Source organism: Erpetoichthys calabaricus, chromosome 13 (genome assembly GCF_900747795.2).
Source record: "Erpetoichthys calabaricus chromosome 13, fErpCal1.3, whole genome shotgun sequence".
NCBI lineage: Eukaryota > Metazoa > Chordata > Cladistia > Polypteriformes > Polypteridae > Erpetoichthys > Erpetoichthys calabaricus.
The window spans coordinates 90,587,802-90,613,281 of record NC_041406.2 but is presented as its reverse complement, the minus strand read 5'-3'; the positions used below and the strand labels follow the sequence as shown (position 1 = coordinate 90,613,281).

Here is a 25,480-nt window from a genome sequence, read left to right as displayed (position 1 = left end):
AGATAAACCATTTGCATCAAAATGGAATATTCTTTTAGAAGTAAGGTATACTGTAGCTATTGCCACAACAGAATAATTTCAATTTATTTGCAAATATCCACATAAAGTTCCATAAATAGACTAGTAACAAATGAAAAATGAAACTGTTACAGTAAATACCATTCACAGTACCATACAAATATCAAAAACACAAACACACAAAAAGCATCCCACATATGTGGTTTAGCATACCATAAAGAACAGAAAGCTCAGGGGAAACATGGCTGAGACGAACCAAGAGGCCAGACCTTACAGTGGGTTCAGAAAATATTCAGGTCTTTTCACTTTCTGCACATTTTTTTTAATGTTGTGCATTTAATTTTAATTTTAATTCCATTGTGACCCAAAGTCATTGGGTGATGTACTTATATAGAGAACAGAGTGAGTAATTTGGGTTGATTGTGCTTATATGGGTGATTTGTGTTTTGGTGCATTGGCACAAAGAGTTCTGAGTTGTAACTGAGGTGTGGTCACAATAAAATCTGAGCTACGGGGTTAAGAAGAGTTTTGCAGAATGGGTGCACCACATTTCCAGACTATTCTAATACAAGAATAATGAGTTTTTAATTTTGGAGAAATCATATTTGACTTTTAGGCATTAGCGTGAGTGATTGATTACTTGGTGTATTCATTCAATCACAGTATTTCTGATCAGGCAAAACTGTAGAAAAGCTGCAACTGTTTTTTTTTTCTCTGCAGGCAGATTGTGTGTGTTCTATGTTTGCAAGATGAATACATGGCTGATCAGAATCACTTCCATCCTGCTGTTTCAGAGCCTCTTCTTCAGCATAGGAAGCCAAAGGATTCCAAGTGTGAAGGAAAAGGAAGAGACAGAAAAGTCTAATTTACTAGGTGAGAAAATATAATTAAGTAAGAGAAACTGAGTAAACACTGTGAATTGAATGTTTTTAGTATGGAGGGTAAAAGATGAATCCACTTCTTAGTGAAACGGGGGGATCCATAAAGATGGCTGTATTCAATGACATGTAAACCATTTTGCAGAGGCCTGATTTCACTTTGACATTAAAGAGTCTTTTTCTTCTGATTGGTTTCAAAAAAGCTACTTATAGCCAGTAAGATTCAATGTTGTATAACAATGAAAGGTGAAAACTAACAGTGGGGTGAGTACTTTTTATATGTACTGCAAATAGAATTCGGGTCATTTTTGCTCTACACAGAATACGAAGTTAGATTTTGAAAATCTAAAGTAATGTAAATGAAAGCCATGTTCTTGGCTCACTAAAACAATATCATTGAGTAATCCTGATATGTTTCAGTGCAGTTTAAAACGTGGAGCACATCGTATAGTTCTTCATTACTATTACCTTTTAATTATTTTTTCTGCACAGAAAATCCATGCAAAGGAGCTCCTCTGGACTTTATCTTCATCATCGATAGCTCTCGTAGCGTTCGTCCTGATGACTATGAGAGAGTTAAAACATTCATTATCAACATCTTGAAATTTCTGGATGTTGGCCCCGATGCCACCAGGGTAGGTCTTGTCCAGTATGGCAGCATTGTTCAAAATGAATTCTCTTTGAAGAACTACACAAGGAAAGTAGACATGGAGAAAGCTGTCCAGGGCATGGTCCACTTAGCTTCTGGTACAATGACAGGTCTGGCCATTGAATACACCATGAATGTGGCTTTTTCTGAAGAAGAGGGTGCACGCCCTCTTGCTATGCACATCCCACGCATAGCCATGATCGTGACAGATGGCAGACCCCAAGATACTGTTGAAGAGGTGTCGGCACAAGCTAGAGAAGCAGGCATCATAATTTATGTCATTGGTGTCGGCAGGGTAGACATGGCTACGTTACGGTCCATGGGAAGTGAGCCTCATGAAGAGCATGTGTTCCTGGTAGCGAATTTCAGTCAAATCGAAACCTTGACATCCGTGTTCCAGTCTAAGTTTTGCAAAGGTAAGAGACCTCATGATACTCAGTATGTAAGAGGAGACTTTTGATTGGCTGCCTGTGCTTGATAATTCCTTTTCACTTGCAGTTTTATCATTTGCAAATAACTGATTTCTTAATCAACAAAAAAAGATGCTCAGTACTGCTACCAAGTGGTGAGAATGACTGTATATTTATTATTCATGTTTATAGAGGTACATTTTTTGTTTATGACCTCCTAGACAGAGAGAGAAGTTTGCACAATATCAAAATAACATTCAATAATTTATTATTAGAATATACAATCTTAGCTTGAAGTGGCACAAGAATTAAAGTGACAAAAGAAGATAACAAGGTATTAGGCTGCACAACAAAATTAAAATATTTAATACATCATAGACATCATTGCCATGGCTGTAAAATAATCATGCGCTGTATATCCTACATCATAATTTACATTTATATGATATTAAACACACTTACTATTTATATTTACTATTTATATTAAATAAAGAAACTTTGTCAAAAACTAGGACCTCTTATCAATATGAATAATCAACCCAAAGAACCAGGCAGGAGGAAGCTTGTTTATGCGTCTTTAATTTGTTTTCATGAAGAGGGTTACACTCCCTCACAGCAGCCTGTAATGGAATGGTCACTGAGCAAAGCTGCAGGCTCATAGTAATAGAAAACTGAGTTTACCTTGACAGTGTTGGATTAATTCTTGCATATCACCTGACATTTACTCTGAATGGTTTATTAACTTACACACCCATCGGACATTTCTCCTGATCAGTTAAAAGACATGAGATGTTTCCAACAGAGACCATAGCCAGCTTACGTACCTTAAATAAGTCTCTCTCCACAACGTTCTTGTCCTTTTTCTCAAACATTTCTTAAGTTTAGCTCTTACCCTTTGTTTGTGAAAATTTCTCTACACATTACAATTGTCAAGTCTTAATGTGTACATGACCTACAGCCACTTCTTAAACCACCTATGGCATTTTATCTCCTTGTTGCTCATTTGTTTTCCTAGTAGTGTTTTGCTTAACCCTTTATGCTACTTCTAAGATAAATGATATATTTAATATGGAAAGCATATCAAAGCATTTCATTACCCCTAAACAACTACATTTTTACTACAAGGTCAATATACAATAATTCAGAATACTGTATGAAAAATAGAAATGCAACAAACCATAATAATGAAATATAAAAATACAAGCATTATGAAATACATACAAACATATTAATACCTGTCCACATGTATATGGAGTATGCTAAATCTATTTTCCAAATTATTTTACACTGTAATGATATCAGATTTATATAGCTATTATATTTAGTTTATTTTAACTTAAGAGTGTTGAGCAGTGTACAATAAATTCTACTCAATTACAAATATTCAATGAAAAAACAGAAATGCAGAATACTTACAAAATTTAATGCTGAAACAAAAACATTCAAACATCATGAAATACATACTGAGATATTTATACAATATAGTGCTTTAAGTCTATATTCCAAATATATACTGCAGTGTATTTAAGTACCCAACAACCACACTTAGAAAGAGACTCAATTAAATGTAAAAGTAGGCCGTGAGAAAACTATTCAAGTAGAAGTTTTAAAGTCTCTGATTTTAAGTGAACTTAAAGGAATGCTCCATTCATGAGCAGGACATGGAAACCTTATTATCAACTGTGCTAACTGTGTCAACTGTGCCCAGTGGAGGGTGGGCAACCACCTGGCCTAGGTCATTCTGGCGTTCATGATGCAGAAGCTTATTACTATCAGAAGTAACTATTTGATTTGCTAGTTTCTGTCTTCTGACCATGGCCCTCCAGAGGTTTATATTTCTCCAGAGGCCCATTGTAAGAGTTTTTGTTTTCCTCTCCTTCGTGTCAGCTGGTCAAACAAGCACATTCATGAATCAAGAACTTAATCTATTGTACATCCTAAATCAGCTGAAACCACTATGGACTGTTTTATTTGCTTTTGTATCTTTTCATTAACTTTAATAACATCAAACTGTTTCTACTCAATGGGTTGCCATGTACATATGCTTAGGTAAAATGTAGATATACACTGTATACTGTATATGTAATACTGTAGTACTGTAAATATACTGTATATATTTAATTAAATAGTTCTGGTTGATCTCTTGTTTTAATGTCTTTTAATGTTTAAATGTTTTAATTAGAAAATCTTTTTCTGATAAGGGTACACTTTAGTGGTTATGTTTTGCTTAACAATACCTGGTTGATTTTGCACCTTGAGTTGCATATAAATGTATGATAAGGTGCTATACAAATAAAGTTATTGTTCAAAAATTATTTTCCTTTAATATGTTATTTGCCCCATGTAGCTTGGAATGTTGGCTAAGAAAAAGTTTTATTCTTGTGTTTTTCTGTAGAAAGCAAGAAAGAAAGTTTATGATATAATAAAAGCGAATTGTGACTAATGCTTTACAAAAGCAAACAATGTGAAAAACGTCCATGAAATAAAAAGGAAAATCTCACATTACTCATGCCACATAGTCCACTTGTCAGTTATCCAGTTTTATGCTCAAAATGTGTAAAGCACACACATATTTTGCTAACATATTGTTAATTAGATACTTTCAGAAAACTTGGCACAAAAACAGGAAAGACCTTCCAATAATACTGAATTGAAGATCCGCCTCTCCCATACATTAATTGGTTAAGAGTCCTGTCTTCAATTCAGAGGTGGCAGTATGTGTTTCCTGTTTATGATGTGTACTGATTTTGGAAATATGTATTTAACATTTTAAGAAAAAAATGATTTTTTCTTGTGTTGAGCATAAAACTGGAAAACTAACAATTAGCTTTTGTGACACAAGCAACATGAGATTTGTTTCAGTTTAACCATGGATGTTTTTCACATCATTTGCCATTGTACAGCACTGGACTCCATTGGGTGTTATTATATCATTTTTTTTTTTTATATGTGATTTTTTTCTTCCAATTCTGCTTGAAAAAATTAGATCAAAGAATTTCTTGGCCATCACTGCAAACTACATGGGTAAGTGACATAAAAAAATGTATAATTTATGGGTGGAATATTCCTTTAAGTATCAAATGAACAAGTTAAATGTGGATATCCCCCTGCTTTAACAACCTGAAATTAGTTCAGGCAACCTTCTTTGCATGCAGGTCGCACTACAATCACTAAATTATGAGCAAAGAAAGTACATCTTAAAGCAATGTCATTCATCAAGAGCAGAGATCCTAATGTTTGTCCCCTAATTCAGTGGGGTAGATGCTAACAAGAGAGGCGTATAGGTGTCCTCCTCTTCAGGAAGGAGCTAATTACATCCTGAAAACCCCTTCATAAATCTTCATAATATTCAGAACAAACATCTATCCATCCATCCATTATCCAACTCGCTATATCTTAACACAGGGTCACGGGGGTCTGCTGAAGCCAATCCCAGCCAACATAGGGCGCAAGGCAGGAACAAACCCCAGGCAGGGCACACACCCACACTCTAGGGACAATTTAGGATCGCCAATGCACCTAACCTGAATGTTAATTAATATGTAAAACATTTTTAAGCATTCTCTGGTCACAAAAAGTCCCCTAGTTTTGTTCAAATAACACTAAACTACATGAACATTCACAGATTAGTTTTATAGTAACATTGGTCATCAAAACAAACTCCATAAGACTTTGCCCATCATTAAATAATATTTAACAAAGCAATTTACTTAGACTTCATCACTTCATTCAAAGAAATGGCTGGATTTTTGTTTAATTTTCCAAGTTCACACTCTGTTTTGGAGCCATGATAATGTGAGAACACATGTGATAAATACACGTGACAAGGTGAGTGAACCACAGCATAGGAATGTACAAGCACACCTCACCACAACCTGTAAATCAGCCTCTTCACATCTAAAAGGCTGCCGTAAGCATCAACTGTGGAAATAACAGGGACAGGGATTGTGTGTCACTAACTCCAGCACTGACTCGAACATCCAGCACTGCTCCGTTCTGCAAGGTGTAGTTGGAATGACTGCATAGATGACAGATGTTTGTTCCAACAGCGAGTATTTGAAAATCGTCCCAGATTCTTTGTAAATGCAAATTTTTATAACATGGTGGTTTCTAAATAAGCCTGTATTTTAGGCAATTTACTAAGTAAGGGATTGTGTGTAGTTTAATATTGCAATACTAAATGGTGAGCTTATTGGGCTGAATGGCCTGTTCTTGTCACAGTTGTTCTAATGTTGTGAAGTAGAAGTAGACCGAAGTAAAGTAGAAATATTTTCAAATCATACTCAATTACAGTAACAAACTACTTCAAACATAGTTACTTTATACCACTGAGACACAGTAATAATATATTTTATATCAAATGTAGCTGTTTATTATATTTTAAGTATTTTTCATTGGGTTCACTTTAACTAGAGAATGTAGACCAATATGTAATTACAAATATAGTATGAAAAAAGGAATACAACATAAACACAAGTCTTAATATCTTCAATAACTTTTATTTTTATATATAGCACATTTTCAAACGTAAATATAGCTGTAAAGTGCCCTGCAAAGAAAAAGAAAGTAAAAAATGTAAACATAAAAGACCAAATAAAGTTATAAAAGTGGTAAAATATAAGATTAATCCCTAGTTTGTAAGTCTCTAATGGTTAAAATGACAAATGTCAATGTATCATTTAATAACATATACTATGGACAGATGGCCAGTGAGGCTGCAGGAGAAAATAAATTCTAAATATTCCAAGGCCAAAAGACTGCCAAGCTCCAGTAATGTTCAAACAACATCAAAAAATACAAGCAAAAATATTCATATCTGCACAGATAAATATAGATAGTGTAATGAAATGGGTCATTCTGTTTGCATCATTTTGTTTGGATGTGGTCTCAAAATAGAGCCTTCATATGTAACAATGAATCTAGTACAGATCTGGGAAATGAAAAAATACATAGTTTTAGTAATAGTGTATTTTGTAAGGTATTAATCTGATTTCTATAGTATATTTCAGTTATTCTTGTTACAATGTACAGTATCAGTTCTAAAAAGCAATGAAAATTATTCAGAAAATAAAGTTTATCTTTTATTCCTGCGAAAGTATAAATATTTAAATGCATTTACTGATGCAAGTGAATAATAACATTTCTAAGAGCACAATGTTTATATTTTTAATCACTAACAAATAGCATATTGGATGTATTATAACTGTGACAACATTCATCTATGCAGAAGGTTCAACATTTACAGCTTTATTTCAGGTGGGGACTTGTGTGGCTCCATAGATCACCAGTGCTCACACATCTGCATCAACATCCCAGGGTCTTATGTGTGCAGGTGCAGGAAAGGATACTTCTTGAACCCTGACGGCAAAACCTGCAGCGGTGAGTGTGCATCCTGTGCTTGTCTGCCTCCTCAAGGGTCATGCATTCATTAGCACAGATTAGGGGGCGGATTAAGGTTTAGGTTTCCATTTCTGGAGATTACGTGGTGTTTTTTAAAGAGGCAGATCATGTGTTTTTTTAAAAAAACAAGCCATTAGCGGACATTGTATACTAATGATATACAAGTACAAGCATCATCACAAAACAGATATTGACTGAGTTGTGGTTAAAAAATGTTACATTTTGTGCTACTTACAAATGTAAGAGAGAGACATTTTTAGTGGTTTCTTCTTTTTGTACTGCAGTAGCATGGCAACATGTATGCATTAAAGGCCATACAATGTATTTAGAATTAAAACAATTTACTGTATATTTAAAATCTTTGGGGTTAGAATGAAGTCTTGCAATTTTAGTGATTGCTGATTATTCATTTTTGTAGTTTTACCAAATTTGGTGATTTAGATTTATGACTGCAAAATAATTTAAACTAATTAGCAAATATTATGTTCTTTTTTTTTAATTTAATTCAAATTGCAGTACAATGGACTCAGAATGTATTCAGACCCCTTAACTTTTTCACACAGCTGTGTTGCTGCCTTATACTAAAATCACTTAAGTTAATTTTATCCCCACATCAAGCAGCAATCAGTACTTCAGAATGACAAAACAAAAACAGGATCTTAGACATTTTTGCAGATTTATTTAAAATAAATCAAACTGACATATCATATTGACGCAAGTATTCAGTCCATATTCTCAGTATTTAGTTGAAGTACCTTTGTCAGTGATTCCAGCATGGTGTCTTCTTGGGTTTGATGTGACCAGCTACACACACCTGGGATATATGGGGATTTTCTGCTAGTAGCGTCACAACAAAAAACCATAAAAATGAATGTATTCCTAACACACACAATGTTAAATTAGTGTAATGCCTTCCTTATGTTTTTATGTTTTACTTCCCAAACTCTTTGACCCATGCAAGTTGTATGTTGAATTCCAGAGTTCAGCCTTGAGGCCACTGCTAACATCAAAGTATAACTACATGACAAAATAGTAGTGTCTAATAGTATTATTATCATTGATATTTCTTCTGTTGCTTGTAGTTGTGTTATTGATCATACTTCTTTTCCTTTTTACAAAGTTTGTTAAAATTGGTCAGGTGTTGATCTCTTAATGAAAAATAGCCATCGTGGCATTGACTTCAGACAGCACAAATAATGTGTCTTTTTCATTGTGATGTGACAGAGATTGTATGCCATGCAAGTAAAGCAGATGGATCGTTTCCAGAAAATGAGTTTCATGGGACTTGTCCTGCCTTATTAAATGTAACTCTTCAGTCTTGTGCTTTGGGGTTATTTCTAATATGTGATATCAGTTAGAGGTATTTATAATTGTGTTTGCTTTATCACATTGTTTTTCCAGCTCTTGACATGTGTGCCACTGAGAATCACGGCTGCCAACATTTGTGTGTGACTCTTCCTGGCTCTTACAAGTGCCAGTGCCGTGTTGGCTATGAGCTTAATGAAGATCAAAAGACATGCAGCAGTGAGTGTTTGCTTCATCTCATCTTCTGATATTTCCTGGAAAGTATGGAAAATTATTTGGGGAGAATCTGAGGTGGGGTATTAGAGCAATTAAATTGCTGTGGTGTTGGCTGTTAATATTCTCAATGAAAATAAGAAGTACTGTAGTTCTTTACAGATCCTAATCCAAAATCCCTGTTCAGTATTTTGATACATTATAGGTAGACGAATTACAAGAGATGAGAAGTGGTTTAACTATAATTTTAAAAATACTGGTTTTTCAATGACACATTATAGGGTTTTGTGATTCCTTGGAGAATCTCTATTTGAGAAGGGGTTCTTTGCATTTGAAAAATGTTTCTTTGGGTTTAAAAAGGTTCCTAATATGTGGACAGAGCTGAAATATTTATAGGCTCCTTAGTAAGACATTAATTGACAAAGAAAACCTAAATTTACCCCATATTAAGGAGTGCATTTAAAATCAGGAATTCGTTGGTATTTCAAAAATCTGTTCTCATCTGTTCACGTCTATTTATGGAACCTGTTACAGATCTAAATAAATAAAGGTTCTTTCTGGAATTTTATGTAGATAGTTCTTTTGAGAAGCAAAAATATTTCTGCTATGACATGATGCTGAAAACCACTTTGACACCTTTATGTTTAAGAGTGTACCTTAACAGTCTATTTACAAAGGTGTATAATTTCCTATTAGCATGGCTGCATCCATTTTCCTGCACTAATTTTAAATAACTGCAGAGGATGCCTATGGAGTGGAGAAGAAGTATACTGGTCCCGATTTTTAAGAATAGGGGGGTTATGCAGAGCTGTAGTAACTACAGAGGGATAAAAATGATGAGCCACAGCATGAAGTTATAGGAAAGAGTAGTGGAAGCTAAGTTAAGAAGGAATGTGATGAATAGTGAGCAGTAGTATGGTTTCATGCCAATAAAGAGCACTACAGATGCAATGTTTGGAGAAGTGGAGAAGGATAGAGAAGGACAGAAGGAGTTGCATCTTTGTGGACCTGGAGAAAGCATATGACATGGTGCCTCAAGAGGAGTTGTGGTATTGTATGAGGAAGTTGGGAGTGGCAGAGAAGTATATAAGAATGGTACAGGATATGTACAAGGGACGCGTGACAGTGGTGAGGTCTGCAGTAGGAGTGATGGATGCATTCATGGTAGAGGTGGTATTACATCAGGGATCGGCTCTGAGCCCTTTCCTATTTAAAATGGTGATGGACAGGTTGACAGAGGAGATTAGACAGGAGTCCCCGTGGACTATGATGTTTGCAGATGACATTGTGATCTGTAGTGAGAGTAGGGAGCAGGTCGAGAAGACCCTGGAGAAGTGGGGATATGCTTTAGAGAGGAGAGGAATGAAGGTCAGTAGGAACAAGACAGAATACATGTGTGTGAATGAGAGGGAGATCAGAGGAATGGTGAGGATGCAGGGAGTAGAGTTGGTGAAGATGGAGGAGCTTAAATACCTGAGATCAACAGTGCAGAGTAACGGGAAGTGTGGAAGAGAGGTGAAAAAGAGAGTGCAGGCAGGGTGGAGTGGGTGGGGAAGAGTGTTAGCAAAAGTGAAAGGGAAGGTTTACAGCAGGGGTGGGCAAAGTCATTCCTGGAGGGCCACAGTGACTGCAGGTTTTTGTTCCAACCCAGTTGCTTAATAAGAAACACTTATTGCTCAAGTAACACTTCTGCTTCATTTTAGTTGTCTCACTGGTTAAGATTTTGAACCCTTGTTGCTTATTTTAGTCTTAAACAGCTGTGGTGTTTTTTAATTGCTCTTTATTAGCAATAAGATACAAATGACAAAATAAACCAGAATTTCTCCATTTAGCTTGTTTCCATTAACACCTGTGTGTATTTATCATGCACTATTTGGTTTAATTAAATACTTGGAAGGAATGTGAAGAGAAAAAAATGAAGCACTGAGAATTACTCATCTGTTTTAGACGTAGAAAGGAAAAAGAAATGTAGGATATGAGAATGACTTGACATGGCAGAGTTAAAGCACTAATAAGCTATGAAATTTAATTATTGACCAGGATTGTTTATTAATTAAGCAACTGGGTTGGAACAAAAACCTGCAGCCACTGCGGCCCTCCAGGACTGACTTTGCCCACACGTGGTCTACAGGATGGTAGTGAGACCAGCTATGTTATATAGGTTGGAGATAGTGGCACTGACCAAAAAAATAAAACTGCACGTGGCAGAGTTAAAGATGTTAAGGTGTGCAATGGGTGTGACAAGGATAGACAGGATTAGAAATGAGTACATTAGAGGGTCATCTGAAGTTGGACAGTTGTGTGACAATATCAGAGAGGCAAGATTGCATTGGTTTGGACATGTGCAGAGGAGAAATGCTGGGTATATTGGGAGAAGGATGTTAGGGATGGAGCTGTCAGGTAAGGGGAAAAGAGGAAGGCCTAAGAGGAGGTTTATGGATGTGCTGAGAGAGTACATGCAGGTGGTGGGTGTAATGGAGAAAAATGCAGAGGAAAGGAAGATATGGAAAAGAAAATCCACTGTGGCAACCCCTAACGGGAGCAACCGAAAGGAGAAGAAGTGAATTAATAAAGTAGATGTAGTTTAGGATTTATAAGAAGAGGCAGGACCTAGGGGGCTATCTTATTCTGGGACTTAACGCAACTCCTAGTAGAAATCTTTTCTTTGTTTTTTTTTTTTTTCTTTCCTGCATTTGGGACTTGACAGATTATTGCAGGATAAGTCTACCAATAGATGGTGTACTGAAAATATTAACACTGAGGTCTACATTAATTACTTGAATTTCAACCTGTCTTAGATTGGTAGCATAGCTAGTAGTTAATTAAATACACCTCATTTAAATGTAAACCTGTATGAGTCAGATTTGGTATATGAGTGAGTGTGTTGTGATGAAATGATATATGCAGCACTGCCAGAGTAGGCTCCAGCCAACAAAACCCTGAATTGGATTAAGCAGGTACTGAGAAGGTTGAATGGGTTGGTCAATCAATAAAAAAGACTAGGAGCATTTTGAGTTAGGGTAATACTATGTTCATGATCATTGTAGGATTTCCTCTTCCAATTTGAAACTTTTTTTTTTTTTCTACTGCATACCAAATATTTAATCAGAACAAAACTGGCGCTCACTGAAAACTGTACACCTAAGCCAGAAATGGATAGATATGATTATCTGCACTCTTAATGACTTTTAAAATGTTAAAACCCCAGGCAGTTATGTTAATTATTATAAAGGTATGCCTGTTAAAAAAACAACAGATACACTATTTTTCATAATAATTCTGTAACCGGGAGTTTACAGAGATGGGTCACAGACAGCTAGTGAGCTGGAAGTCATTAGTTATTTAAATATGTAGGAATGCACCATTAATAAATCACTTTGCTGGTTCCCTTTCTTTGGATTTCCCAAATTCTTCTAAGTGGCAAGTTTACTCTTTTTGCTTCCTGATAGAGGCTACTAGTAGCCATAAATGACTGTTAGTCTTTTATCTCTGATTACTCTTTATCTGCTCTTTTTTTGTAGTTTTCCCAAGCACTGTATTAACTAAGAGCTGAAGACAATTTAGCCTAATAATGGTAAACAGTACCCAAGAACATGCAGTGAAGTTTAGGGGCTGCCATAAGACACACACAATGAACCCAACAAAGTTGGATCAAAGATACAATCAGTTTAAATGTCACTTTTCCTAAGTAGGTTAATTTATCCAATACAAAAGCAAGCTTTAAAACAGTCACATGAATTGCTGTGAAAGTCCTATAGAACTTCTGATTGGCTTTGTACAAGATGTGTCTGTTTTATTTAGTCAAAGTATGTCTTTTTTTTACAGGAGTTGATTTTTGTGACTTGGGAAAGCACGGATGTGAACATGACTGCATCACTACAGTGGAATCATACATCTGCAAGTGTCGCAGAGGGTTTACACTTAATCCTGATGGCAAGACATGCAGTAGTGAGTACATTGATCTATGTGATGCCTATATTTACACCTAACAACAGCATGTGTTACACTGATACCGTCTACATCCAAGTCAGCATCTTCTCATATTTAGTATACACTCACTGACAATACTAATACTAGCTGGGGAGTCCTTTTCCTCTCAAAACAATCTCAGTTCTTTATGACATGGATTCCACAAGATGCTGATATGATTGCATCACTCATTTTCTGCAGATTTGTCAGCTATACATATCCATGCTGTAAACTTCTCGTTCTACCACATCCCAAAGGTGTTCCACTGGATTCAGATCCAGTGACTGGGAAGACCACTGACCACTGTCATGTTCATGAAACCATTTTGAGATGACTTGAAATAAAATGGTGCATTATCATGCTATAAGTAGTCATAAGAAGATGTGTAAATTGTGGTCATGAAGACATGCACATGATCAGAAGTAATACTCAGAAGGATTGTGGCATTCAAGTGATAATTGATTGGTATTAATGGGCCCAATAAGTGCCAAAAAAAGTATTTCCTACATAATTACTACACCACCAGCCTGGACTGTTGACAGAAGGCTGGCTGGGTATATGGATTCATGCTGTTGGCACCAAATTCTGACCATTCCATCTCTCTAGATGAGCAGAACTCAACATTCATCAGACCAGGCTACGTGTTTCTGGTCTACAGTTGTCCAGTTTTGGTAAGCCAGTGCCCACTGCAACCTTGGCTTTCTGTTCTTGGCTGACAGGAGTGGAACTCAACGTACTGTAGTTTTCTACTGTTGTAGCCCATCCACTTCAAGGTCCTGAGATAATTTTCTGCTCACCACATAGTGGTTATCTGTTATTGTAGCCATTCTGTCAGCACTAATCAGTTTAGCCATTCTCCTCTGTCTCTCATCAACAAGGCATTTATATCCACAGAACTGGCACTCACAGGATGTTTTGTGTTTATCATACCATTCTCAGAAAACTCTAGAGACTGTTGTGCATGAAAATCCCAGGAGATCAGCAGTTACAGAAGTACTCAGACCAGCCCGTCTGGCACCAACAGTAGGGCTACAGTTGACAATATTGAGATTGCATTTTTTAACATTTGGGTTTTTGATGTGAACATTAACTGCAGCACCTGACCTGTATATGAATGATTTCATGCATTGTACTGGTGCCACATGATTGACTGATTAGATAATTGAATGGAAAAACAGATGTACAAGTGTTCACAGTAGTTCTCTGTGTGTGTGTATAGCTTAACCTGTGCTCAGAAAACAAACTTTAAAGGTTTTGGTCATTACTTGTACTTTTTATATGTCATGAGACATTGGACAGGGCTGAATGCAGTTTGGCAGTTTTTTGAGTAGATATGTCAGCACTCAATATATATGCAGTTTTAATAATTGCTTGTGACTGAATGCAATTTTTATATAATACCTTTCTATAATGCTCACCATCCTAAGGCACTTTACAGGTACAGAATAGTAATTTATCTTTTCACAAATTCAGCATTAGGAGGTTAAGTGTCTAACTCAATGTAATATAGAGTGTCAGTGGTGGAGAATGAACAAGCTTATGGTTATTAGTCCAACGATGGCCAAACTTTATATTAACGTGAGTACTGTAAAATTTGTGAATTCGAAAATAGTAAAGGATGGGATGTTACCCAAAAAAAAAAGCATTTCAAATCTGTCTGTTTAATGAATGATTTTTTTTCAGAGACTGTCCTCTGCCTGGTCTGTTTGTTGTAATTTGAGGGAAGCCTGCTGTAGCATTACCATAATAATAATGAAAGCTTTTGAGACTCCAGTGTGTTTATGCGTTAAGTTTTGTTCAAATACTGCAATTTTTTATTTCTACGTGGTTCTAGGGCAAACAGGTCACTTGGCACATCTTTATTAAAAGGTTTATGATTAGTGTGTGATATGTCGTGGAGGGAGTCCTGTTGCCTGACAGTTAAATCTTATGTGAGCACTACGGAATGCACAATAAATTAGATATGCATATCTTACCTGATAACATTCACCATATCTTAAAAATATGAATTGCATTGTACACAGATACACAGTATGTGAAAAAAGAAAAAGAAAAGAACAAAATGAAAAGAAAAGCCACTTTTCGTGACATACAGTATATAACTGATATTCTATTTCTCAAAGACTTTACTTGTACCACTTTGTTTTCCTCTAAAGTTAAATGCCATCTTCTTTTAGTTGGCCCTGGCACAATCCTGCTGATTTCTGGGAACCGAAGTCCACTCTCTGTAGCACTTCTACTGGATCATCATAAAATGAACAACTAAATACAGCAACCCAGCAAAGGGGCTCCAATTGATTTGTTTCCTAAGAATGTCTCCACTTTCTTTCTTGAACCCTCCTGATTGAAAGAATGTGGACTGATGCCACTCAAACACCTAGCCACTCTCAGCCTGTCCATTCAGACTGTGAAGCACTAGCAGACGCTGTCTTTCAGTCTAATCTATAAAGCGCTCTGAAATCTTTTACTGAAATATTTTCCTGAAAACTCAGCAATGGGAAATGTGTAATTTATAATATTACTCAAGGCAACACACTAGCTTCTTTCTTTCGAACTGCACAAACCATTAATTGCTATTTTCAAAAATGGCTGAATGATGAGATGAGGGTGTCCTTTGGATCTGTTTTCCGCTCATTCCTGCCTGGTGCTTAAACTTTACTGTAAATGTCCTTAGTATTAGGGTGTTGTACCGTGTTAGCCATTATGAATGTAGAGGAAAGTCAAGCAAAATGACACCTTTTATTGGCTAACTAATAAGATTACAATATGCAAGCTTTCAAGGCAACTCAGGCCCCTTTTTCAGGCAAGTTGCCTCGAAAGCTTGCATATTGTAATCTTTTTAGTTAACCAATAAAAGTTGTCCTTTTGCTTAACTTTTATCTGTAAATGTCCTTTAATTGAACTGATGAACACTCTAATGCAAATGTTGTTTAATCTTCTATTTCACATTGTCCAATTGATCCCTGTGAGTATAGTTGCATGTGAAGGTAGGGCCTATAATGGATTGGTGCCCTGTCCAGGTTTAGTCTCCAAGCCCATAGATCCTGGATTTGGATTAAGCAGGTCTGAGAATGTACGTAAATAAGCAGCTGCTCGATGTTTCATCCAAAGATATGAAGAACAACTACCCATAAGTGCAAGTGATTTTCTTATCACCCATGACTTGAACTGTTAGTTAATTTGAATTCAAAATGTAATGTTTCTTACTGTTTTTTTAATTAGAAAGTACAAATAAAACAATCATCTGGCTAGTTTGACCATATTTCCATAGACTTTAATGAACACTCTGTAGATCTCGCTGAGTCAGTGCTGGCTCCACAACACTTCAGCAGGGTGAATAAAAATAATGGCAGATCAATAGCAGACACTCCAGGGGTGGCACACTGGAATTTTTCCAAATACTCTCTTAATGTAAAAAGGTGAAATTTTACTGATGTTGCCATATGTCAGCAGCCTATATCTAAAGATGTTTCCATATATCAGTCGCATTCTGTAATTTTATTACAATGTGACTAGAGCAATAATTTATTTGTCAAAACAAATGCCAGGGCTGTTCACTTTAATCAAATTCAAACAAAAGAGTGCAGCCAAGAGACGGAGTAAAGTGTGCTGGTTTATGCCGTCTATTCATTTTCATGATGCTTAACCACATTAAAGTATCTGCTGATTTGACTTTAAAATTAATTCTATATATAAGGACTCTATTAATTATATATCTATCATATGTAAGTGTGCATTGTTTATTTTTTGCATGTTATTTATTTTTTAATGTATTTTTAATGTTTTTTTCTTTGCTTGCAACTATTTTTTGACATCTTGTAAACACTTTGAGCTTCGTCCTGTGTATGAAAATGTACTATAGAAATAAATGTGTTCCCTGTCTGTATATAGTGCTACTGCATAGCCAACTTGGTCATACACTTGCAGACAGGACTGTCTACAGCGTTAACTGAACATTAATGCTTTAGATATCTCTTGTCTTTGATAGTCCCACTTTGTAAACCATTTACTGTAGCTTCTAGCCACATTTTGAAATCATCCTTCAGCACAGTTGTACTGAATGTCACACTTAAATGTCTTTAGATAACAAGAATGCTTAAAAAATGTACATAAAAGTAGTGTATCATACTTTCATAATACTGCACAAATTGTGAGTAACTATTATATGATGTCTTCGACAAAGGAAAAATGGTGCAAGTCCTCCAATTGTTGCTAATCAAGCAGGCTATGATCTTCACTGGTCTGTCCAGCAGAGCCCTTACCTTAACCCAGCAAGGCCACAAATACCACCAGGTGGCTTCAGTCTGAGTAGGACCAAAAATGGGACACTAGAAAACTATAAATATCACAAAAATATAACAAAGCCCCAAAAGAGGAGGGACAATCATAAACCCTCAGTTTGAAGTAAAACAGAAAATCTTTATAAATCAAGGATTTATTTGCAGAAAAGTAGATAATATAAATAAAAAGCTCAAAAACAGGCACAAAGGAGTTGCCTAAAATGCAATCCTAAGAAAACGACTCCAAAAACATAATCCTTAAATGCAACAATGATATTTTTTATGTACTTTGTAGTGGTGGCCAAAAAAAAATGTAATCTCGTTTTCATGCAGAATGGAGAGAAAAACGTATAATAGACGCTAATAGTGACCAGTGCTGTATAACAGCAACTGATGTGAAAAATGTCCATAGAGAAAAATAAAATCTCATTTTACTGATGTCTTATAATCCACATGTCAGTTAGCCAGTTGTTTGCACAAAACATGCAAAATGCCTGCTTTTTTGTTAAAATATTGTTAAATAGATACTCCTGAATAATTAGCACACATCATTAACAGGAAAGCCTTATAGGAGTCACTTTTTGAAACAAAGACCAGACTATTGACCAGCGAATGAAGAGAAGAGACAGGTCTCTGTTTAAAAAAAAAAACAAAAAAAAAAAACCAGAATCATCCATCCATCCCTCTTTCTATCTTACATTGTTCTTTATTGCTTCACATATCTGACTAGTTCCCGAACACGTTTTACTGGAAGTACTGTAAATCATTGCTCCAGTTCATGAGTAAGTCATTAGAATTCTGTCAGTTTCTGTTTTCCTATGTGTACTACCATTAGAAAATTAGAACAATTGTCACGAGAACAGGCCATTTAGTTCAACAATCTTGTTTGTCCTATTTGACAACATTGTCTGAAATAATATCAAGTTGAGATTTGACAGTCCCTGAAGTCCTGCTTTCCACCATACTATTTGGTCATTTATTCCATGTATGTATGGTTCATTGCATAAAGAAAAGCATTATAACGTTTTTGTGAATATAGCCCATAACAGGTTTACAACCATGTCCTTGTGTTCTTGTTGAAGAATTTATTTTAATGTAATTCTAATTCCTTACTAATTCCTTTCATAATTTTAAATGCTTTGCTCATGTTACCTCTTAATCCCGGTATGCTCAAACTGAAAAGGTTCAACTCCTTCAATCACTCCTCATTTCCGGAATCAGCCTACAGTAGATGCTCTTCTGTGGTCTTTCTTTAGCACTGCTATTTCTTTTGTGTAACATTGTGCCAACAATCCCATGTAAAAAAAAGTGAAATAGGATTCATATATATATGTATATATACTGTATGTATATGGAGAAAAATAAAAAAATAACTATACTAAGGCACATGCATAGATATTTAAAGTAGAATAAATGCAGAAAATGGTAACATTTTAGTAAGTATGGTTCAGGGTATGTATCAGTGAAAGGTAAATACAGTTAGGTCCATAAAAATTTGGACAGACAACTTTTTTCTAATTTTGGTTCTGTACATTACCACAATGAATTTTAAATGAAACAACTCAGATGCAGTTGAAGTGCAGACTTTCAGCTTTAACTCAGTGGGGTGAACAAAACGATTGCATAAAAATGTGAGGCAACTAAATAATTTTTTTTAACACAATCCCTTCATTTCAGGGGCTCAAAAGTAATTGGACAATTGACTCAAAGGCTATTTCATGGGCAGGTGTGGTCAAGTCTGTCGTTATGTCATTATCAATGAAGCAGATAAAAGGCCTGGACTTGATTTGAGGTGTGGTGCTTGCATGTGGAAGATTTTGCTGTGAACAAACAATATGCGGTCAAAGGAGCTCTCCATGCAGGTGAAAGAAGCCATCCTTAAGCTGCAAAAATAGAAAAAACCCATCCGAGAAATTGCTGCAATATTACGAGTGGCAAAATCTACAGTTTGGTACATCCTGAGAAAGAAAGCAAGCACTGGTGAACTCAGCAATGCAAAAAGACCTGGGTGTCCACGGAAGACAACAGTGGTGGATGATCGCAGAATCATTTCCATGGTGAAGAGAAACCCCTTCACAACAGCCAACCAAGTGAACAACACTCTCCAGGGGGTAGGCGTATCGATATCCAAGTCTACCATAAAGAGAAGACTGCATGAAAGTAAATACAGAGGGTGCACTGCAAGGTGCAAGCCACTCATAAGCCTCAAGAATAGAAAGGCTAGATTGGACTTTGCTAAAGAACATCTAAAAAAGCCAGCACAGTTCTGGAAAAACATTCTTTGGACAGATGAAACCAAGATCAACCTCTACCAGAATGATGGCAAGAAAAAAGTATGGAGAAGGCATGGAACAGCTCATTATCCAAAGCATACCACATCATCTGTAAAACACGGTGGAGGCAGTGTGATGGCTTGGGCGTGCATGGCTGCCAGTGGCACTGGGACACTAGTGTTTATTGGTGATGTGACACAGGACAGAAGCAGCCGAATGAATTCTGAGGTGTTCAGAGACATACTGTCTGCTCAAATCCAGCTAAATGCAGTCAAATTGATTGGGTGGCGTTTCATGATACAGATGGACAATGACCCAAAACATACAGCCAAAGCAACCCAGGAGTTTATTAAAGCAAAGAAGTGGAAAATTCTTGAATGGCCAAGTCAGTCACCTGATCTTAACCCAATTGAGCATGCATTTCACTTGTTGAAGACTAAACTTCAGACAGAAAGGCCCACAAACAAACAGCAACTGAAAGCCGTTGCAGTAAAGGCCTGGCAGAGCATTAAAAAGGAGGAAACCCAACATCTGGTGATGTCCAGGAGTTCAAGACTTCAGGCTGTCATTGCCAGCAAAGGGTTTTCAACCAAGTATTAGAAATGAACATTTTATTTCCAGTTATTTCACTTGTCCAATTACTTTTGAGCCCCTGAAATGAAGGGATTGTGTTCAAAAAATGCTTTAGTTGCCTCACATTTTTATGCAATCGTTTTGTTCACCCCACTGAATTAAAGCTGAAAGTCTCCACTTCAACTGCATCTGAGTTGTTTCATTTAAAATTCATTGTGGTAATGTACAGAACCAAAATTAGAAAAAAGTTGTCTCTGTCCAAATATTTATGGACCTAACTATATGAAATACAAATATATATACGCACTAACTATGGAATTTGCAATTAATATGACAATTCTTCACTGCAGGGATTAACCACTGTGCTTTAGGAACCCATGGCTGTGAGCAGGAGTGCGTTAACACTGTGGACTCTTTCATCTGCAGATGTCACGCTGGCTACACCCTCAACCTGGACGGCAAAACATGCACAAGTGAGTTGACCATAAGAAAATGGACCCACTTTCCAAAAGATCTTCAAAGTATTCAAGTGCCCTGTCTAATGTAAAAGTTTAGATGAGGCCCTCTAAACAATAACTTTAAAAATCTGTAGCAATAGAGGAAATCAGGAAGGAACGTACTGTATATTCCTCCAATCCACTGTATGTTTTATACACACTCACAAATATATATATACATACAGTGCAGCCTTATTCCAAAATGGATTAAATTCATTTTTTTCCTCAGAATTCTACACACAACACCCCATAATGACAACGTGAAAAAAGTTTACTTGAGGTTTTTGCTAATTTATTAAAAATAAAAAAAAAACTGAGAAATCCCATGTACATAAGTATTCACAGCCTTTGCTCAGTACTTTGTCGATGCACCTTTGGCAGCAATTCCAGCCTCAAGTCTTGTTGAATATGATGCCACAAGCTTGGCACACCTATCCTTGGCCAGTTTCGCCCATTCCTCTTTGCAGCACCTCTCAAGCTCCATCAGGTTGGATGGGAAGCGTCGGTGCACAGCCATTTTAAGATCTCTCCAGAGATGTTCAATCGGATTCAAGTCCGGGCTCTGGCTGGGCCACTCAAGGACATTCACAGAGTTGTCCTGAAGCCACTCCCTTGATATCTTGGCTGTGTGCTTAGGGTCGTTGTCCTGCTGAAAGATGAACCGTCGCCCCAGTCTGAGGTCAAGAGCGCTCTGGAGCAGGTTTTCATCCAGGATGTCTCTACATTGCTGCAGTCATCTTTCCCTTTATCCCGACTAGTCTCCCAGTTCCTGCCGCTGAAAAACATCCCCACAGCATGATGCTGCCACCACCATACTTCACTGTAGGGATGGTACCCGGTTTCCTCCAAACGTGACACCTGGCATTCACACCAAAGAGTTCAATCTTTGTCTCATCAGACCAGAGAATTTTCTTTCTCATGGTCTGAGAGTCCTTCAGGTGCCTTTTGGCAAACTCCAGGCGGGCTGCCATGTGCCTTTTACTAAGGAGTGGCTTCCGTCTGGCCGCTCTACCATACAGGCCTGATTGGTGGATTGCTGCAGAGATGGTTGTCCTTCTGGAAGGTTCTCCTCTCTCCACAGAGGACCTCTGGAGCTCTGACAGAGTGACCATCGGGTTCTTGGTCACCTCCCTGACTAAGGCCCTTCTCCCCCGATCACTCAGTTTAGATGGTCGGCCAGCTCTAGGAAGAGTCCTGGTGGTTTCAAACTTCTTCCAGTTACGGAGGATGGGGGCCACTGTGCTCATTGGGACCTTCAAGGCAGCAGAAAGTTTTCTGTAACCTTCCCCAGATTTGTGCCTCGAGACAATCCTGTCTCAGAGGTCTACAGACAATTCCTTTGACTTCATGTTCGGTTTGTGGTCTGACATGAACTGTCAACTGTGGGACCTTATATAGACAGGTGTGTGCCTTTCCAAATCATGTCCAGTCAACTGAATTTACCACAGGTGGACTCCAATTAAGCTGCAGAAACATCTCAAGGATGATCAGGGGAAACAGGATGACACCTGAGCTCAATTTTGAGCTTCATGGCAAAGGCTGTGAATACTTATGTACATGTGCTTTCTCAATTTTTTTATTTTTAAAAAATTTGCAAAAATCTCAAGTAAACTTTTTTCACATTCTCATTATGGGGTGTTGTGTGTAGAATTCTGAGGAAAAAAATGAATTTAATCAATTTTGGAATAAGGCTGTAACATAACAAAATGTGGAAAAAGTGATGCGCTGTGAATACTTTCCGGATGCACTGTATATACATATATAGAATGTGTAAAATCCATAAATGTGTGTGTATGCATGTGTGTATATGTGTATATACTCCCGCAGCAGGCATGTCCAACTATATATAATGAATATATAAAATATACATATAATGTACAGTATATGTGTATATATATTTATATATGTGTGTGTGTGTACAGTATGTCTTTGTGTGTGTAGTATATGTGTTTGTTTTATAGTTCTGTTATGATTTATAGAATTAGTCATTTTTCTGCAATATTCCACAAATGTGCTAAAAAATTTTAAATCATCCCATTTTTTTTTAACTCTTTGATTCTGCTATACTGGCATAGAGACACCAGGCTCATAAGAGTACAGGGCACTCTCACAGACACCAGGAATGCCTGGTACCAGGACATACTAAAAACTCAGAACATACCAGCACAGGGCAAAGATGAGATTTGAACTTTGAGGCAGTGGTGTGTATCACTGCAAAACTGTGATAGACTAAAAGTTAAAAATATGTTTTTCAGAAAAATATTTGACTTAGATTGTCACATAGCATCACTTTTAAGTAGACGTTCTGCTGTTTTTTAAGGTGTCTTGCTGCTTTCTTACGTATTTGTTTATGTATCTACAGTGTCTGTGGATATTCAATTTATTAAACTGATTAACTAATTTAATTTTTCTTTAACTTACCACCCTACTGCAGAAGTAGATCACTGTGCAGGGACTGACAATGGATGTGAACACATTTGTCTTAACACGGACGAGTCTTATATATGTCAGTGCAATAAGGGTTACATCCTCAATGAAGATTTAAAAACATGTACAAGTAAGCTTTTTCTTTTTAATTTGCTGACCACCCATAACTTCATGAGTTTTACATATTTAATAATTTACACATCTCTAGTGATTAATAATAATATACCATTTTGTTATGTTCTTATATCCCTCTATCCATTTTCTGACACTTGTTTGGGTTAGATGCCTAAACTTTCCTTTTCTTCACCACCTCCTCCAACTCCTCTAGGACAATGCAGAAATATTCCCAGGCCAGATAATCTCTCCAGCATGTCCCAGGTCTGCCCCAAGGTCTCCTCCCAGTTGGATATGCCTAAAACACCTCCACAGGGAGGCATGCAGGAGGCATGTTAATTAGATGTCTGAACCAACTGAACTGATTCCTTTCGATACAGAGTGGCTCTGCCTTGAGCTCCTCCTGAATGTCTGCGCTCCTCACCCTGTCTCAAGGGCTGAGCCCATACACCCCGTGAAGGAAGCTAATTTCTGCCACTTGTATCCATGATCTAGTTCTTTCAGTCACTACCCACAGCTTGTGACCTTAGGTGAGGGTTTTTATATTTAGTTTTTTATGTGTTTGTGGTTATTCTGAAACTGAAGGATATAAGCTATGGGGAAACATTAAAACAGCTGAGTCTTTTCGTGATAGAATGATTAAAACTATGAAGGAAGTAGGTAAGTTCAAGGGTGCTGACAAGGATATGGCTGCTCCCTCCCAGCTCCAGTTGAATCCTTACTAGGGAACTGCATGTTCTCCCCATGTCAGTGGGGGTCTTCTGTGAGTATTCTGATTTCCTCCTACGTCCTCAAGATGTAAAATTAATTTCACTAGCAAGTTTCAATTGGCCTGGTGTAAGTGAATGTGGCCTGCAATGGACCATTGATGGGTTACTTTCAGTTGATGCAAGAATATGGTTTAACTTTGAGTAACCTTGTAATGGAAAACGGGTTTAGAAAATGGATGGATGAATAATTAACAACAGATGTCAACAGATATTTTAGTATGAGCTCTTCTTTAACAGCACAGTCATACAGAGAGACGTTTGTTAAGGTAATGTAGAACAAAAATTCTTTAGGTACATGATGTGGAACAGGTTGAGATTTTGCAATCTAAGATTGACTTATTCTGGACATTTTACGTAAATTGGAATCTACAATCTATTTTGGACTGAATGGCTGGTTCTTATAAAAAACATTCCTTCTGTTTTTTTATTTTCCTTTGTTTCCTTTTCCAAAATATTTTCTTTTAAATATTCCCAGAAGAGATAGAAAATTATACTAGCAGATCCTATAGCTTATTGCAGCGTTTATCCGTCACTCACTTGGCTTATCACTGTGGCAGCTCCTTTGTAGAGCTGTCCTCCATAGCTGCAGTGTGCCGAGATTAAAGCCAGTAACCCTGTGCAGTAAACATTTCCAGTGCTTCTGTCCACCCTAACAGTATTTAGACATTTTCCATGGTTTTACCTGAGATGAGTCTGAATGGCACCCTATTCAGTGTTGGCTTCTGCCTACAACATGAAGCTGCTCAAAGAAGGCTGAAAGGTGGCATTTTTTTAATTATTGTGTTAATTTAAATAGCAAAACTTTAAATAATTTGTTAATATATTATGCTTCCTTAGAGATACTGTAACAGTATATGTAGCATTAAAAAACATAATTTATTAGTATTCTATTAAATCCATTTTAATAAATGTGTTTAAAAATATTTGAACATCTGGTATTTTAAATTAAGTAATAAATTAACTTAAATATATCTAGCCTCAATAGCAAGTTTTACATTCTTGCTTTTGCCCTTGCATTACTACAGCTTTAATATGTCTTACAAACTTTAGATCCTAACTATTGTATTTTCTGGAATCTGTCATGTGGCCACAGAGGTAGACTATTGTGCGTTGTTTAGACATGACTGTGAGCACCTTTGTCTGAACACGGAGAAGTCCTACATCTGTCAGTGTTTTGATGGCTACACTTTAAATGCAGATGGGAAGACATGTAGAAGTAAGTCACTGATTAATTATTGCTGTGTTATCAAACTCAGATCCTGGAGGGCCGCAGTGGCTAAAGGCTTACTTAGTAACCAGTTACTGCTAATTATTTAACACACTTATTTTGCCTTTTTTTAATTTTTTTTTATTTTTACCTAAAAACAATAAAGAGAAGCAAAGCAAGGTGAAAGATGACAAGCTAACTCAGTGGTCTTATACGGTCTTGGAGGGCCAATCACCCATTTAGGTATTAATGAAATCCATCACTTAATTCTATGGCTTTTTAATGTTTCATTCTGCCACACCTGTCATTGCCAAAACTGATTTTCTGAGATTGCTTTCCAAATGCTTCATGGACCACAGCAGATGAACATTCACTTTTTTATTTTCAAATATTTTCTTAAGACAGATATTGCATAAAAGACGCAGGGGCAGATGAGATGGATCTAAGTTAGCCTGGTTATCTGTTTGCACACTTTGCATCTCATTAATGTTTGGCTG

The 25,480-nt window shown here is 36.7% G+C and overlaps 1 protein-coding gene across 1 annotated transcript in view; it reads left to right on the top strand.

The window, feature by feature from the left end:
- The window catches only part of LOC114663777 (matrilin-2-like), a 44,841-nt gene that overhangs the window by 6,929 nt on the left and 12,432 nt on the right, over positions 1-25,480 (top strand). The window contains exons 2-9 of the mRNA XM_028817701.2: positions 739-891; positions 1,389-1,961; positions 7,212-7,334; positions 8,757-8,879; positions 12,699-12,821; positions 20,319-20,441; positions 22,900-23,022; positions 24,870-24,992. Of these exons, the coding sequence (XP_028673534.1) occupies positions 768-891; positions 1,389-1,961; positions 7,212-7,334; positions 8,757-8,879; positions 12,699-12,821; positions 20,319-20,441; positions 22,900-23,022; positions 24,870-24,992 (1,435 nt within the window). The 5' untranslated portion in view covers positions 739-767. The remainder of the gene's footprint in view (positions 1-738; positions 892-1,388; positions 1,962-7,211; positions 7,335-8,756; positions 8,880-12,698; positions 12,822-20,318; positions 20,442-22,899; positions 23,023-24,869; positions 24,993-25,480) is intronic.